The 15,062-nt window shown below is 45.0% G+C and overlaps 4 protein-coding genes across 4 annotated transcripts; 3 read left to right on the forward strand and 1 right to left on the reverse strand.

Moving 5' to 3' along the window:
* Positions 1-2,445: 2,445 nt before the first annotated feature.
* Positions 2,446-4,090, forward strand: LOC131288515 (uncharacterized). Its single transcript, XM_058317654.1, has 4 exons — positions 2,446-2,739; positions 2,822-3,150; positions 3,226-3,611; positions 3,681-4,090. Exons 1-4 carry the CDS (start codon positions 2,446-2,448, stop codon positions 4,088-4,090), a joined length of 1,419 nt encoding a protein of 472 aa, XP_058173637.1.
* A 1,413-nt stretch (positions 4,091-5,503) lies between these two features.
* On the reverse strand, positions 5,504-6,772 carry LOC131289026 (epoxide hydrolase 3-like). The gene is made up of 2 exons (XM_058318219.1): positions 6,599-6,772; positions 5,504-6,520 (listed from the first exon to the last, which is right to left on the reverse strand). Exons 1-2 carry the CDS (start codon positions 6,770-6,772, stop codon positions 5,504-5,506), a joined length of 1,191 nt encoding a protein of 396 aa, XP_058174202.1.
* Positions 6,773-7,160: 388 nt separating this feature from the next.
* On the forward strand, positions 7,161-9,194 carry LOC131285424 (apyrase-like). Its single transcript, XM_058314280.1, has 6 exons — positions 7,161-7,303; positions 7,380-7,605; positions 7,674-7,877; positions 7,950-8,237; positions 8,300-8,657; positions 8,740-9,194. Exons 1-6 carry the CDS (start codon positions 7,161-7,163, stop codon positions 9,192-9,194), a joined length of 1,674 nt encoding a protein of 557 aa, XP_058170263.1.
* A 1,880-nt stretch (positions 9,195-11,074) lies between these two features.
* On the forward strand, positions 11,075-14,956 carry LOC131288433 (epoxide hydrolase 1-like). The gene is made up of 5 exons (XM_058317566.1): positions 11,075-11,275; positions 11,395-11,519; positions 11,589-11,701; positions 14,283-14,451; positions 14,545-14,956. Exons 1-5 carry the CDS (start codon positions 11,075-11,077, stop codon positions 14,954-14,956), a joined length of 1,020 nt encoding a protein of 339 aa, XP_058173549.1.
* Positions 14,957-15,062: the final 106 nt, after the last annotated feature.

Consider the following 15,062-nt stretch of genomic DNA (forward strand, 5'->3'; position numbering starts at 1 on the left):
TCAATACCCTACTATTTGATTCTTCAGGAAAACTTGAGCTCACCTGTTTAGATTATAATGTTTTGATCAGTGGGCCAGTCGGTCTGCTGAGGTCATTCGCTATTGCGGGATGGACTTTCCCATGTGAGACTACACACAGTATTTAAATAATAGCAAAAAGTGCACTTCGATTGATGACAACGGTAGCGATCTTATCAATGCACTTCGCTAGTTGCATTCTAATGAAACGCACTGGGCCGGGCTTTAACAAAATGTCTCCCCAAGGACAACTTTCCCTGCAGTTAGCTGTTGTCTACGAATTGTGTGTAGGTTATTATATGCCTTTTTGCCAGAGGTCGGCACACGTTTCTTGAAGTGGGGAAAAAGTATCAATTTTCTAACCCGCAAAGTAACATACACATAAGAAAAAATATAATTAAGTTTTACGTTTAACTAATAATTATGATACTTATTTTTGTTGAATTTGTGTACTTTTTCAACATACTGTTCGGTTGTTGTTTAGTTTCATTTAATATCCTTGAAAATAATCTTGTGCTCAGGATATCTTGGTGGTGCGCGACAGCCGAGCGGTAGCGCCGGTTAGAAAATCGACCCATGAGCGCCGGGGCTCACCACCTCGATGGCGTGGGTTCGAATCTCAACCGAGACGGGACCCTCCCCCCTGTACGAGACGACTGACTGTTGGATCCACGTACAACAGGGAAGCAAGTCACGTAAGCCCTTAACGGGCAGGCATGACCAAGAGGTCGTTACGCCAAGAAGAAGAAGAAGAAGAAGGATATCTTAGTATAGCAATGTGTTGAATATTGTGAACCATATTTTGTTGTGTCAAACATGTAAGTCATTTAATGTAGACATTATAGTAAAGTAAACATGTTATATTCCCACTGTATTCTCGAGACTGGGTAATTTGAGAACGACCAATAATAAAACTGCGATCGAAAAAGTCTTGTAAAAGTATGCGTGAAGGCCGTCTGGTATTGGACACCTCGTTCAAGGTTACCGACCCCTGCTTTAAACCATTGCTATACAACAGACAGCAAGGGAAGGGTCCTGCAAACTCTTGGGAGGATCTACCCAAACGTCGTCCTTGCCTATGCTCCTAACCCTCGGGAAGCGGATGTTCGACCAACGCCCGGTTATGATCTGGCGACCCGGGGTTACGATTCCGGATCAATATCATTACCTGCATGCGATGAGCATCGTCCGACACCGGTGAGTAATAAGGCGGCGGGAAATTGAAACAATATGTTGTCCAAGCTTGGATACCGATGGCGGGGCTAAGGTCGACTCTACACTGAGGCCAATCTGCCAGGTTCGCCATTCTGAATGTATGTCACGATGGGTCCGGAGAGGCAGAAGGGGTGGAGCATGTAATTGGTTTCGAGTGATGCTACCGGGGCAAAATATTATTGACACAAATAGTAAAAATTTCATGCAATTTCATGTAGCTTTCACTTTAGAAAATCGATCGACGAAGAACCGTACGTTTGGGGACATGATCGATGCGTCGTAACTTGACTATTGCGTAATTTTGTGTATTGCAATCGAAATAAAACAAAACGATCATCTAATTGCCAATCGGCATTTTGCTATACAAATTTATGTAGTTAATTGTCATTTAAGGTAAACTACATGAGAGTTTTGTTATTCTAGGGTTAAACATTCAACTTTTTAACGATTGATGAACAACCTGGAAGTTGGGATATTCGTTAATTAACTTAAAATAGTTCTAAAACAGCCCGTCATCGTGTAGCATTGCCACTTATTGGTTTCATTTTAAAAGGTATATAGTCGTTTGAAGGTTCTTCTAGCCAAGTTCAAGCCATGTTTAGAACATTTCAAGAGCTTATTCCTTTTTCCAATTGTTGACCGAAAACCAGTTAAACATGTTAAGTAGTTAAATTAGATAAATGTAATGTATGCCCGGATATTTGAGGAGAGTCAGTGTAAATATTTGCTTCATTATACCCTCGATTGTCAAGGATTGCAAGAAACAAATTCACAAAAAACTACCTTAAGCACTATGAGTACGGCATGGTAATCCACTGTTCAGTTCAAGGACAAAACGTGTTCGTCATTTACGTTGCTGGTCTACGTCTCGAATTGTTGTCGAGCGTTAAAAAAAGCGGGAAAAGCGGAAAAGTACGTACAACGAGCCCCTTTAAAATCAATTCTTCCCATTCCCTCACCCGACAATCCAATCAAACGCCGTTGTGTGGCGTAGTCATGGAAACCGGCCACGGGTTGTTTAGGTCGTGTTTATTTGCGAGCGATTTTTCGGACCCGTTTTTCCAGGCCATGAAAAACTGGTGGTACAGTTGCGACCCTTCAGCACGGTGGTTACATCGGATAAGGAGAGTCTCGACGGTCTGGAAAGTTTTTGGTGTTTTGTCCCGCACCGAAAAGTGTGTGTTTGTTGTGAGCCTGGCCCCCTAACCGGAGATGCCCGAGGAACAGATCCCACTGGACGACCATCGTCCGGCGTCATCGGCCTCCTCCACGCCCCGGTCACGTCAGCCATCGTTTGGGGATGTGCAGGACAATGGTGCCCCCGAGCGCATTCCGGTGGTCGACGGAGACGGTGGCCATTTTGTGGCGATAAGGAATATGCTAAATGCGAGCCGTAATCGTCCGGTTGCTCGCATTGCACCGCTCCTCGAGCCATCGTTCGTCCCGGCCCCGCAGAGATACTTTCCGATCGTCATACCGGCGGAACCGACCATCGAAGAGTTACTGGTATGTTCTCGAATGAATTGAACACTCCTGGACTTAACCTCTGTGTCAGTTGGAATGAGAAATATCTGCCTTTTGTTTTCAGCGCCACGCGGCCGGCACGGAAGACCTAGCGACGGTGAGGGAAATTAAGCTGAAGGTCATCTCGCATATGACCAGCCTGCAGCGGATACCGTGCTTCATACCGCATCTCCGGTCGCTCATCCTAGAAGGTAGCATCGTAATGACCCTGCGTGATTTGGGTTGCGACATGACCACACTACGCTACCTGAACGTGTCCCGGTGCAGCCTGAAGCATCTGGATGGAACCACGGGATTGGAGTCCCTCGAGGAGCTGGTGGCCGACTACAACCTCATTGAAGAGGTTGGACCGTGCACAAATTTGACCAACATAAGAAAGATCAGTCTCAAAGGGTATGGCGGGGTTGGTAGTAAGGGAGATTTGCACCGTAATGAACTTTTAAAATTTTCGTTTGTGTGCCATTCCAGAAATCGAATAACAGATCTGGGAAGTGTCACCTTTTTGGCGTTATGCGAGAAGTTGGAGGCGTTGGATTTGCGCGAAAACTTAGTCTCCGAGAATCCGTCCTTCAGGCATGTGCTGAAAATGAACATTCCTCAGCTGAAAAGCCTCAATGAGATTCCCTTCCGAGAAGTGGCGGCAGATGATACGGACCTGTCGAGCTCCGAGTATCGATCGTCCAGTTCTGGCAGCGTAGAGGACATACACCGGGGGAGATGGAACATGCTAGGTACGAGCGTGGCAGGAGAGTTGCAACGGGAGGCAGCGGGTTTGGAGCGTCGACCGACAACGGCCAGCGTGGAACGGCGTGTAACGGTGGAGCTGCTCGATCAGGAACGGCCCTCAACGGCTGGTAAGTAGCAGACCACAGTGTAGATTGATCGGTAGTTTACTTACTTTACTCTGTGTCCATCCTTTCTAGATCCGGTGAAGATAAAGGCACAGCTAACTTCCGGCGAACCGCTGGTCGGTAGCATCGTTACCAAGGCGCGTCGTCGACGCCGTCAGAAGACGGCCTGGGGTGAGTCCACCTCGTGCTCGAGTGTCAGCAGCTCCGATTCGTCGTTTTCCAAAGATTTCCCCGACCGGTTGCCGCAAAAGGCGGTCGATCTGGAGCTCGGTGTGATCGGTGTGGCGGGCGGTGGTCAGGGTCAATCGCAATCGCGTGGCGCACCACCACAAAACCCATCCGGACCCGGGACGGACGATGATCCGCAGAGTTTGTTGCGTGCCGCACGGCTCTGGCGCCAGCGATCGTTGCAAACTCGCGAAACGATTCGCGAGCAGGAACAACAGCTGCTCATGTTGCGTCAGCTTAATGACGAGGATTAGTCATGCCAAGGCGCGTGAGGTGCAATTTTTATTTATGTTCACACTTGTTTGATACTAGTTCGGTAGATTGTTTGAAAATAAATGCATACATTTGCAACAAAAGTTGTCCTCCAACCGATTTGCTTTGAAGTGTTTCAATGAGGTTTTTTGGCATCGAGTGTCGAAAGTGACGAAAAAGTTTATGACCTTTTTTTAGCACCGTTTATTCATAATTTTTTCTCACTTTTTGGCATTCCGACACTGTGTAACACTCAAACCTAAATAGCGGTCATTTTGTTTGATTTTTTTTTTTAAAGAAGACCTTTCTTGACATCCAAAGCTAGATCTAAAACCAAAATTGCAGGTTTTTCTGTTCGACCAGTTCCGAGAAGCCGCTATACCTTTTCTATTTTTCAAGAGATTACAAATCTGTAAGTTTTTAGTTTATTTGTACATTATCTGTTAGAGTTTTTGGTTTTATAATGCACTTCTTCGTCTATCCGCTAATCTATCGGTACAAAGCAAAAACGAACGAATGTTTTTTTCAACTTTTGTATTTACAAAATGCATAATATAAAAAAGTGTGAACTATACACTGTTTTCAGGGCCAATTCGTCGGCATCAAGCTGCTCTTTGTTGGTAGTATGCAGTCAATTGCACGCGCAAGGTTTTTGTTTGGCATCGTTAGGAACCAGTTTGGGTTTATTAAGTTTAACTTTGCCATTATCGGTAGCAACATTGACGCGACGAGAAAATGTCGCGTTGTTGTCGCGCCAATGTTGCTACCGATAATGGCAAAGTTAAACTTAACAAACCCAAAGTGCTTCCTAACGAAACCAAACAAAAACCGTGCGCGTGCAATTGACTGCATACTACCAACAAAGAGCAGCTTGATGCCGACGAATTGGCCCTGAAAACAGTGTAAATTAATTACATTACGCAACATTAAAAAAATAATCTAATGTTTTTGCGATTACAAATCATACATTGACCTGAAAGTTTGAAAATAACCCTAGTTTTCAGAATAACGCATAAACCATCGAAACGCTCACGAAATAATAGAACAAGGAACCGGACGGATACAACCTATGGAAAATTAAAAAATCCACAACTTCAAGTTCAATTCGTGGTGTCATTTGTGATTCTACAAATATTCAATTATTGTTCATAGATGGCTTGACGCTCTGTTTTTAAATTTACGTTTATGTTTTAAAAAATAACAATTAAAAGGAATTCAAGCTAGGAAATAATGAATAGGTGCGAAAAAATCAAAAACGTTAAAAGATAAATAAAGCCAACAAATTTACTAAAAAATAAACGTTTATGGATTAGAAAAATCTTTAAAAATGCAGAAGTTCTAACGTCTTAAAAAGAACGGTCAAAACGACCGCTAAAAATCATTATCGCAAGATTCCAAAGCAATGTATTCTAGTGTTAAGAAAAAATGGGATGCCTTTTCTTGGTCAAATAATGCCTGTGTGCCTGCCCGTCACAATTGATAGCACACTCTTCATGGTTATCAATGGCAGTATGCTCTATCGTGTAACATGTTTCACAAACCTCTTTAATGACTACGTTGTTCTGTACGCTGTCTAACTGTGGTCGATCAACGCCTACATGCGACCCCTTTACGCCTAGAAACTCCTTCATGATCTTATTCACCGTCTTGGGGTCTTCCTGGTGCGGGTACCGGCCAGCTCTTGGAACGAAGCGTATTTCCAGAGGTTTATACTTGCTTATAATGAGCGTACTTAACTTATCCAACGAGATCCACTGATTGTTTTCGCCGACTAGAAACAGACCCGGAATGGTGGCCGGTTTGCGCACCCGGAACTCTAACTCCTCGACGAAGAAATCGTTCCAGTTTTGGCGAAACGCGTTCAGAGCTCGTGCCAGAGCGTTCGGTTGCGAGAAGGTGTACTTGTACGCGTCCAGATCTTGGGGTTTCGAGAATGGTCCTACAAGGTTGTTGAATATTTGGTAATCCCCAACGCGGGCTAGCTTGATCGACAAGCGATGGAACACGGATAGGAAGCCAATTTTCAGCAGTGCACTCAGCGGTACAAGGTCTCGTTCTTGTAACTCCTGCAACACGCCAAGCGATGGAAGTCCCATCATGACATACTTGGACACTCGTTCGGGGTACTGATTGACTATGTGCCAGCCGAGCAGGGCACCACAACCGTTGGCCACGAGAATGCAATCGGTTTTGCCCAGAGCCTCGACCAGCTCACAAACCGCCCGCGCTAGGTTGCTTAGACGATAGGTCGTGGCATACCGGGGCGCTTCCGATCGCCCGAAGCCTGGCAAATCGAGCGCCACGGTCCAGTAGTCTTTGGAGAACTCATGCAGCTGATAGCGCCACGTGTACCAAAAGTCAGGTACGCCGTGTAGGAACAGCATCAGCGGTTTGCTGCTGGAACCATTCTCGACGTAGTGAAGATTGAGTTTCTTCAGGATAAAAACAAACGAAATCTTCCGTTATCACAACCCTGCAGGAGTTTAGTTCACAACCGGATAGTAGCTTACGTGCACATGAATGTGTCGATGTCTTCCCCACTTCGGATGGTTCAGCGTGTCCGGCGGGTGAGTCCTCGGGGTGGAAGTCCAGAACGATAGCTGCAACCATTTGACTAAACACCGCAAGTACTGTCCACAAACGTACGCAGCTCGCTGCAAACAACCGGCCAGCAAATTAGCCATTACGGAGTGCACCGGTCAGCGGGCAATTTGTATTGGATTTATATCGTACAACACCGTCATGGGTGAGCTCCTTTTCGGAGTTTCCCTCCGACTTTGTGTGCGGTGGGAGAACTAATGCGATGCACTGATCGACGGACGCACGCAATAAGAGACGGCGTCCAAAGGGCTGGGAAAATCGAAGGGGGCTATACTGTTTGTCGATTAATTGATTATACCACACAAAGTAACGGTAAAGCAAAGCAAGCAAAGCAGTGAGGCGGGGTATTTACTTGTACTACAATTTTTCCTATATTTGTTTAGATGATAGCGACTGCTCGTTGGAGGTAGGTGTATAAATAGTTGGATGCGGTAAAACCAGCTACTAACAGGGTGAAAAAGTGATTCAACCATGTTCGTCGTCTGTGGAATTGTGTTACTTTCGTTACTGTCTTTCTTCCAGTGCCATGCAACAAACTTTATGCCTGGGGATCGTGAACAGCTCAGCAGCCTGTATCCTCTGACGATCATTCACATTAACGATCTTCATGCTAGGTAAAAGTGTGTGTTGGTGACGTTGTTTTTTATTCAGTTGAATTGTTTTCAATAGAAAATTTATCAATCGTTCTAGGTTCGACGAAACATCCGAGAGATCAGCAAAATGTAAAGCAACTGAGGGCGAACTTTGCATTGGAGGCGTGGCCCGTATCTACCACACCGTCCAAGAGCTAAGGAAGCAGTACGAAAATGCTCTGTTTCTGAACGCGGGTGACAATTTTCAGGGAACGATCTGGTACAACTATCACCGGTGGAAGGTGGTAGCGCAAACAATGAAACTTCTGCGTCCGGATGCTATGGTATGGTTTAACATTGACGTGGTTCAAAGCAGCTTGTTGTCTTCATTCGTATATCTAAACCGTGGTAGACTCTAGGAAATCACGAGTTCGACGATGGACTGGATGGTTTAACGCCGTACCTGCAGTCGCTGGCGGAAGGAAACATTAAGACGGTGGTGGCCAACTTGAATCGATCAATGGAGAGCGAGTTTCCCACCCTTCCCGGGACGACGATCATCAGCAGATCGAAGCGGAAGATTGGGATTATCGGTGTGATATACGATCAAACGCACGTAGGTGGTCTCTCAAGATGATCGATTTCATGTGTTCTCGAGATAATCGATTGTGTATTTTTCTCCCCTTAGCAAATGTCCAAAACTGGAGCCATAACGTTTGAAAACTCGGTGGAAACGGTACGCAAGGAGGCTGAAAAGTTGAAACAACAAGGGGTCGAAATCATCGCGGTCCTGTCGCACTGTGGACTAGAGGTCGACAAGCAGATTGCACTTGAGGCCGGTGACCATGTGGATGTAATCGTAGGTGGTCACTCACATTCTTTCCTGTTTCCGGAGTCCTCCGGCGAGCCGCGGAATAGGGACGATAAAATTCAAGCCGACTATCCGCTGGTGATCGCGAACCGTAATGGACGGAAGGTATCTTGAAGATAGTTTTATGTCCTTTGGTACAATGTTAAATGTTGACGTAATTTCTCTAGATACTCATCGTTCAAGCTTACGCGTACGGTAAGTACGTTGGACGTTTGACGACGTACTTCAATGCCGATGGCGAGATAAAGTACTGGGAAGGGTTCCCGGTGTACATGTCGAACCAGGTGACGCAGAACAAGCTGGCCCTACGTACGCTGAAACCCTATCGGGAGGCGGTGGCCAAGTTTGGCTCGATGCGGATCGCCAACACGACCATCGATCTCGTCCAGAGCACTTGCCGGGTGCAGGAATGCAACTTGGGCAGCCTGGTGGCGGACTCGCTAGCGGACTACTACACCAATGACTCATTCCACCCGGTCGCACTGATAAACGCGGGAGAAATTCGTGCTCCAATAGCGAAGGGAGGTAGGCGGAGGGGGTCACCTTCTTTGCATGAACCATTCAATGCTGATTGAATCGCTCTCTCTCTTTCTCTTCCCGCGGAAAGAAATAACCAACGAGGAGGCAATCGGTGCGAGCCCATTTTCCAACACCGTCGATCTGCTGACACTGCCCGGCGACGCCCTGTGGAACATTGTCGAGCACTCGCTGGTGCCGGATGCCGTCAAGCGCACGAACACGGTCCAGGTGGCGGGACTGCGGATTGCAGCGGACCTCGACCGTGCGCCCTACCGAAGGGTGATCTCGATCGAGGCGCGTGATCTGCACGATGGGACGACGTACCGGCCGCTGGATCGATCGGCTAATTATAAAGTGGCGATGAAATCGTTCATTGCCTCCGGTAAGGATGGATTTCGTTGGGCACTAGAGCGACTCGATCGGCACATTGGACCGCTCGACTCGGACGTGTTCATTAGCTATCTGAAGAAATTGAAAGTGGTGAACGAAGCAAATTTAATTGGTGGAAGGTTTAACATTATCGGAAAATTAAAATCTAAATAAGGACAGGAACAGTTAACGATACGCAAATTTATTGAAAAATCCATCACCTCTGTTTACTTCCCGAATTTTGCAATTTTAGTTACGAGAGGTTGTACAAACAAACCGGCTCATGTTTGCATTGAGCGTGAGAAGCCATTCTTCAAATCAAATATTAGAGTGCCTACAATTAGAGACTGGAAGGATTGGCTTTGGAATTTGTTTAATTTTATAGATATTATTCGATAAACATGGAACTAAACGAAAAAAGATAGTTAAAAAGACGATTGAATTATGCCATTGAAATAATAAACGTATTGCTACTGGCTTTGCACTGGGCGGCCATTTGTCGCGGAGTGCTGACAATTATTTCCGCACGTCCCCAACGTACCGTCACGAACCAATCATCATCTCGATAGTCATTGAGTATAAGCATGATGCTGCGCGGGGTATGCTGTCATTAAGCGCGGTGGAACGGACATTGAATTTTTTTTTATCATAAATCTGGCATCGGCATATCGGTGTGGTTTCGCGATGGATAGCGGTAAACATTACCATGAGATAAAAAGAAAACAATTCTTCACGGTAAATAAGTGTTTGGGCACAGTGGTTTCCATAAAAGAAGACCTAGCAGTAACCAATTATTTTCGTAAAAGTTTCTAAAGACTGCTCCAGGACTAAATTGGAAGGAGTTTGTTTTATTCAAGGTAATAATTTAAGTTATGTATAGTAATTAAAATTGTCCATTATGTTTAGTTTTCAGAAGGGTTAAACCAGGTTGTATGCACTATTTCGGTTTACAAATTTCCAATTTATTTCCGATGTACCATTAAGCTACAACAATATGTTACTTTTCTTATATTAAAATCCAAGAAATTTGGACAGTATTCGTGTCGGAACGTGACATCGAAATCGTTCTACCCATTGTGACGGCCATACCATAAGAGAAATTTGAACCAAGTCCCAAAACATCAAAACTTTAATGCCATGTGTAGAATCAAACGGGCACGAATTCGAATAAAAATATTTGAAGTTCCTTTGAAAATTGCAGACACACAATACGATTTGACTACATGGTTTTGGGAGTTGCAAAATTTACAGTCCTTGTAGGTTTATGTAATAAATTTAGATAATTTTTATTTTTATTTTTACTCTCATTTAACTGTCTCATATCAAACAACATGATTGTATATCAATCACCAATAGTGTAATAATTAAACTAAAAAATGTCCCTCTCAAATCTGTCGATTCGTAATAAGGAATTCAATATAAAGTTTTTTTCTTCTTCTTCTTGGTATATCGACTAGCAAGGTCATGTCTGCCTTTTAAGGGCTTACGAGACTTTTACCCTATTTGTACGTGGATAGTCAGTCCCCTCGACATAAAGTCTGCCAAGCTAAGAAACGCCAACTGTAATGTGGGAATATGTTAGTCGAACGAATTAGTATCTTACCCATTATCACAACTACTGTATCACGTATTCTACACAATATGGCATACTTCTACATGTTTATATGTTTGTTCTCTCCTTGAAAAGTATATGAGTAATTGATTAATTACAAAACTTCCTCTATGCACACTCATATTTCCACCACTGTGTCGACGCTCCAACGCGGCTATCTTTCTGCTCCCGCCCTTACCGTACCACCATTGGTGGCCTCCTCCTCCTCCGCCTCCTCCGCCGCGGTTAATCAAACTTTGGCGCAAACGCGCCCCACACAGCTGCAGCAGCAATCGTCATCACACGGGAGAAGCGCGTCGTGCGCGACCGCCTTGTGTCAGTGTCTCGTCGAATCCCGGTCGCACCAGATCGCACTATCTCTAACAGTGTACGACGTCGAACGCCCTGTCCCGTGAGTTGGTAATTAACAAAAAAAAAAGAAAAACCTAGCGTCCCCAAGATGATGTACTACATCCGGGAGACGATCTCGTTCGTCGTGGCGTACGCGATGTGCCTGTTCTACAGTGCACGCGTCGCCTTCAGCCTACTGGTGATGTTCGTCACCAAGCCGCACACCAAGTTTTGGGTCACCAAGGAGCGGCCAGTGCCGCCGCCAAGTCTACGCGATCACGGTTGTGGTGTCGACAAGTACCAGAACGCCAACGTGAGTTGTTTATCCGTGTTACGAAACGTTCCGATGCCGGCCGGTCGACCGGCTGGCGTTTCTCAAGGTCATATCAATTCTAGCGGGTTTGATTTCGCTTTCATTTCCACGGTGTGTAGGGCATCAAGATTCACTACGTGGAAAATGGGGATCCCTCGAAGCCGCTGATGCTGTTCGTGCATGGCTTTCCCGAGTTCTGGTACTCCTGGCGCTACCAGCTGAAGGAGTTTTCCAAAGACTACTGGTAGGTGTCGGTCGGCTTCCGTCCGCCTCCCGGCGATGGGTAATAGTTTTCCTTCCTTTCTCCCACCAGGGTCGTGGCGCTGGATATGCGTGGCTACGGTGACACGGCGAAACCCGAGTACCGATACGCGTACCGGATTGACAATATGACGGAAGACATTCGGTGCCTCGTGCGTGCATTAGGTAAGCAACGGTCGGCGAGTTTGTGGGCGAGGGTTCCTCCTCCGAAGGTGCTAAGTGCTTGCTGATACCGCACCGCTATACCTGTGCAAAGTTCACAATGTCCGGCGCATGACCAGCGAGTTATGTGAATGGGGGCCCCACGGTACCCGGCCGCAGCATGGCGATAAGCGAGTGTACCGTCGACAGATAGTACAGGCGACCTGTTGCTACACCGTTGCAGCGATTGTGTTTGTCCACCGCGTTTATGCGTGATTCGGCGGGACCGGTTGCGAAATCCCAAAATTCACGTGTAGCACAATTACAAACAGATGCCTTACGGCGGGACGCTTTCGAACCATGTGCTTCCCGTGGGCCGTGTTTACCTCCGATACGATAAATCACGTTTTGGACGTTCATTTCTCATAAGTTGTTGAAGGAATTGTGTAATTGCCAATAGACAGCGCAAATACATACCACCGAGGCATCTGTTTATTTTCATGCAATTTGTGTCATGTCACACCTTGAGATGAGTTGTATCAACTCATATCGGATGTTTTTTTCTCCTTTCTATGGAGAAATGACCTTCGGTTTATGGTTGTCGGCAGCTATCGATTGCCCATCTTATGTTTAGCCTTCGGGATCAACCTTTTTATGGTCGTTGGAAAACGGTAAAGTGATATAACTGGTCGCTTGAGAGGTTGAGGTAAACATCATAGCCGAATCGAATCATATGCTTCAAATAAGTTTTATTTTATCGTTTTATAACAAAAAAATTCTAGTGAAATGCGTTATTAAGCTGTTTTAAAGAAGAAAACAAGTATTAGTGTTGTTACATGTTTTGAGTTGCTTTAAATTAATCAAAATATCCTTGTTCAATTCAACTACAACTACACCATAGTTTTAAGCAACTTGATCGATAGCATTTTTTTGGGAAAATTGTGGAATGATAATACATATTATATTATATGGAACCGTTTAAGCCTGTAGAGTCATTCAAAAACGCTCTGGATATGTTTTAAAAAATTCATGTTTGTTTCTGCCGTTTAAAAACTCTCTGTGAGGGTTAAAAACGTTTAAATAACCTACACCGGGTAGCTCTTAGCGTTGCCGCAAGCAAGGTGAATGTGATTAACTAATCATTTAACCTTTACCTTGGATGTTTTTACCTCCGGTGTACTGTGGAAGTGTTTTTACTGTTTTGGGCAGCTCGAATCGAACTGTGTGGGAATTTTATTTCAACCGATTAATGGCAATGCGATAAGCTGATGGATGTTGGATCACCTCGGTTCATGATCTGCGATCGGCTCGTTGTGACGCTTGGGACGCTGTTGGGAAGGGTCTCTGTTTGAAGCATACCATGACTCACGCGAAGGCCCTTATCGCAAGTTGCGTAAGGTCACGCCGAAATTTGTCAGCTACGCTTCGGCTCGTAGTCAATCTGGCTTGCGACAACCATTGAGATGTTTGATTTTCTTTCACGTTTAACGGCTATCCAACTTGATGTTAGGGTCAACTTGATCGTAAAATTCCTCCTCAGTTCGGTGCGATGATTCAAAAGAGGGCATTTTTGATGAAACATGCCTATTTTCGAACGGGAGGATTTTTAGATTGTTAGTTACTTTACCAGTTTGTCTCCTTTTCAAAAGGCTTTCCAAAATATAAATCCCCAGTAATATTGGACGTTTGCATTAAACAAAATAGACAAACTTTCATCGGCAATAAGAAAAAAGTTAACCAAGCTAATTGAACGAAGTAAATTTTATTGTAAAGTTACATCTTCTTAGTACTTTCAAAAAATATTCCGACGGCCAGTAAGCCGGTCTTACGGTCCAGTCGTGTAGGGATGTTTTTCAGTTGTTGTGTGGCATTCATGACCAAATGCTACTCCGTTTGGACTTTAAAATGTTGTAATAGGTCCTACCTTTAAGAGTTGTGAATGGTTTTTCAGTTGGTTGTAGTTGAGAGGCATAAGGAGGGTTAGTAGTGTGGGGTATATTAATTATATTTGACCGGTTCAACTTCTCCGACGATTTTTGGGCATGATTTACTTTGGTTAGGTATGTCCAAATCACTGGATCGTACTCTTTATGATGAATTCTGAAAAAGTTGCTTAATTCCGAAAGGAAACGTTCTCCGTACGCCGGAATTCTTGACAGAAAGAACAGTGGCTTTTGGCATAGCTTTCTCGCTGGTTTTTGGACACGATACGACGCTCTATGGGAGTTAAGGGACCCCAAAACATTTGAAATATACTGTAACAACCTTCAAAAGCAACATAAAGTACCATGGTTTTTACCACTTATCGCAGAGGAAATGTCTCACAATATCAAACAAGTTCGTTCTGCGATAAAGCTGGATGTTTCAACATATAATCAAACGTAGTTGGTTTAAAGTTTTGGCCACGGTGGGTTCAATTTAAATGATACAGTTGTCGAACTTCTTCTGAAGTATAAAGAAATGCTACTCTTTATTTTGCTTTCAACAGATAGTTGCTAGCGTTTTCCGTTTTTTGCATGAAAGTAGTTAAAATTTGTCTTTTTTAAATAGTAAAATGTGTAAATCCTTTTGAAAAACTAAATTAATCCCATTTGAATACTTTTAGGACGCCAAAAGTTTACCCTTGTCGCGCACGATTGGGGCGCAGTGATTGGGTGGCATTTCATTACCAAACACATGGACATGGTCGACCGGTACATAATGATGGATGCTCCGTCGCGGAAGGTCGCCCGCAAGCTGTACAGCACCAGCAAGGAACAGTTCCGAATGTCCTGGTAAGCAGTGGTGAAGCATTGCCTTCGAATCGTCATCGATCTACCTCCCCTAGCTCAACGCTTCCAACTGTTCCCATTTCTTGTATCCTGCAGGTACATCTTCTTCTACCAGATGCCATGGTTGCCGGAATTCTTCGTCCGGATGATGGACCTCCGCATCTTTAAAATGCTGTTCCGGGAGCACGGCGGCGACGAGGTGATCGAGGCGTACAAATACACCTTCGCCAAGCCCGGCGCGCTAACGTACCCAATCAACTATTATCGGGACAACTTCCGGTTCTTCTCGGACGAGCTGCGCCCGCCCCGACCGAAGACGTTCGCCCCCGGGCTGTATCTGTTGGGCGAGAAAGATCTCTACATCTCCAAGGAAACGGGCCCGCTGATGCAGCGGGAGTTTGACAACTTGGAGTTCAAGATTGTGCCCGGCGTGGACCACTTCCTGCAGCAGCACAATCCCGAGCTAGTCAACCGGTACATGCGCGAGTTCCTGGCGAAGAAGAACTAGAGGCGGGCGAGCGAAATGCTGCTGCTTCGCGTTGTTATTGCAGATGATTTTATTTATATTAAAACCGAAAATGTGAGTTACCGTGAAAGACTCCATATTTAAAAAA

Source organism: Anopheles ziemanni, chromosome 3 (assembly GCF_943734765.1).
Source record: "Anopheles ziemanni chromosome 3, idAnoZiCoDA_A2_x.2, whole genome shotgun sequence".
Lineage (NCBI taxonomy): Eukaryota > Metazoa > Arthropoda > Insecta > Diptera > Culicidae > Anopheles > Anopheles ziemanni.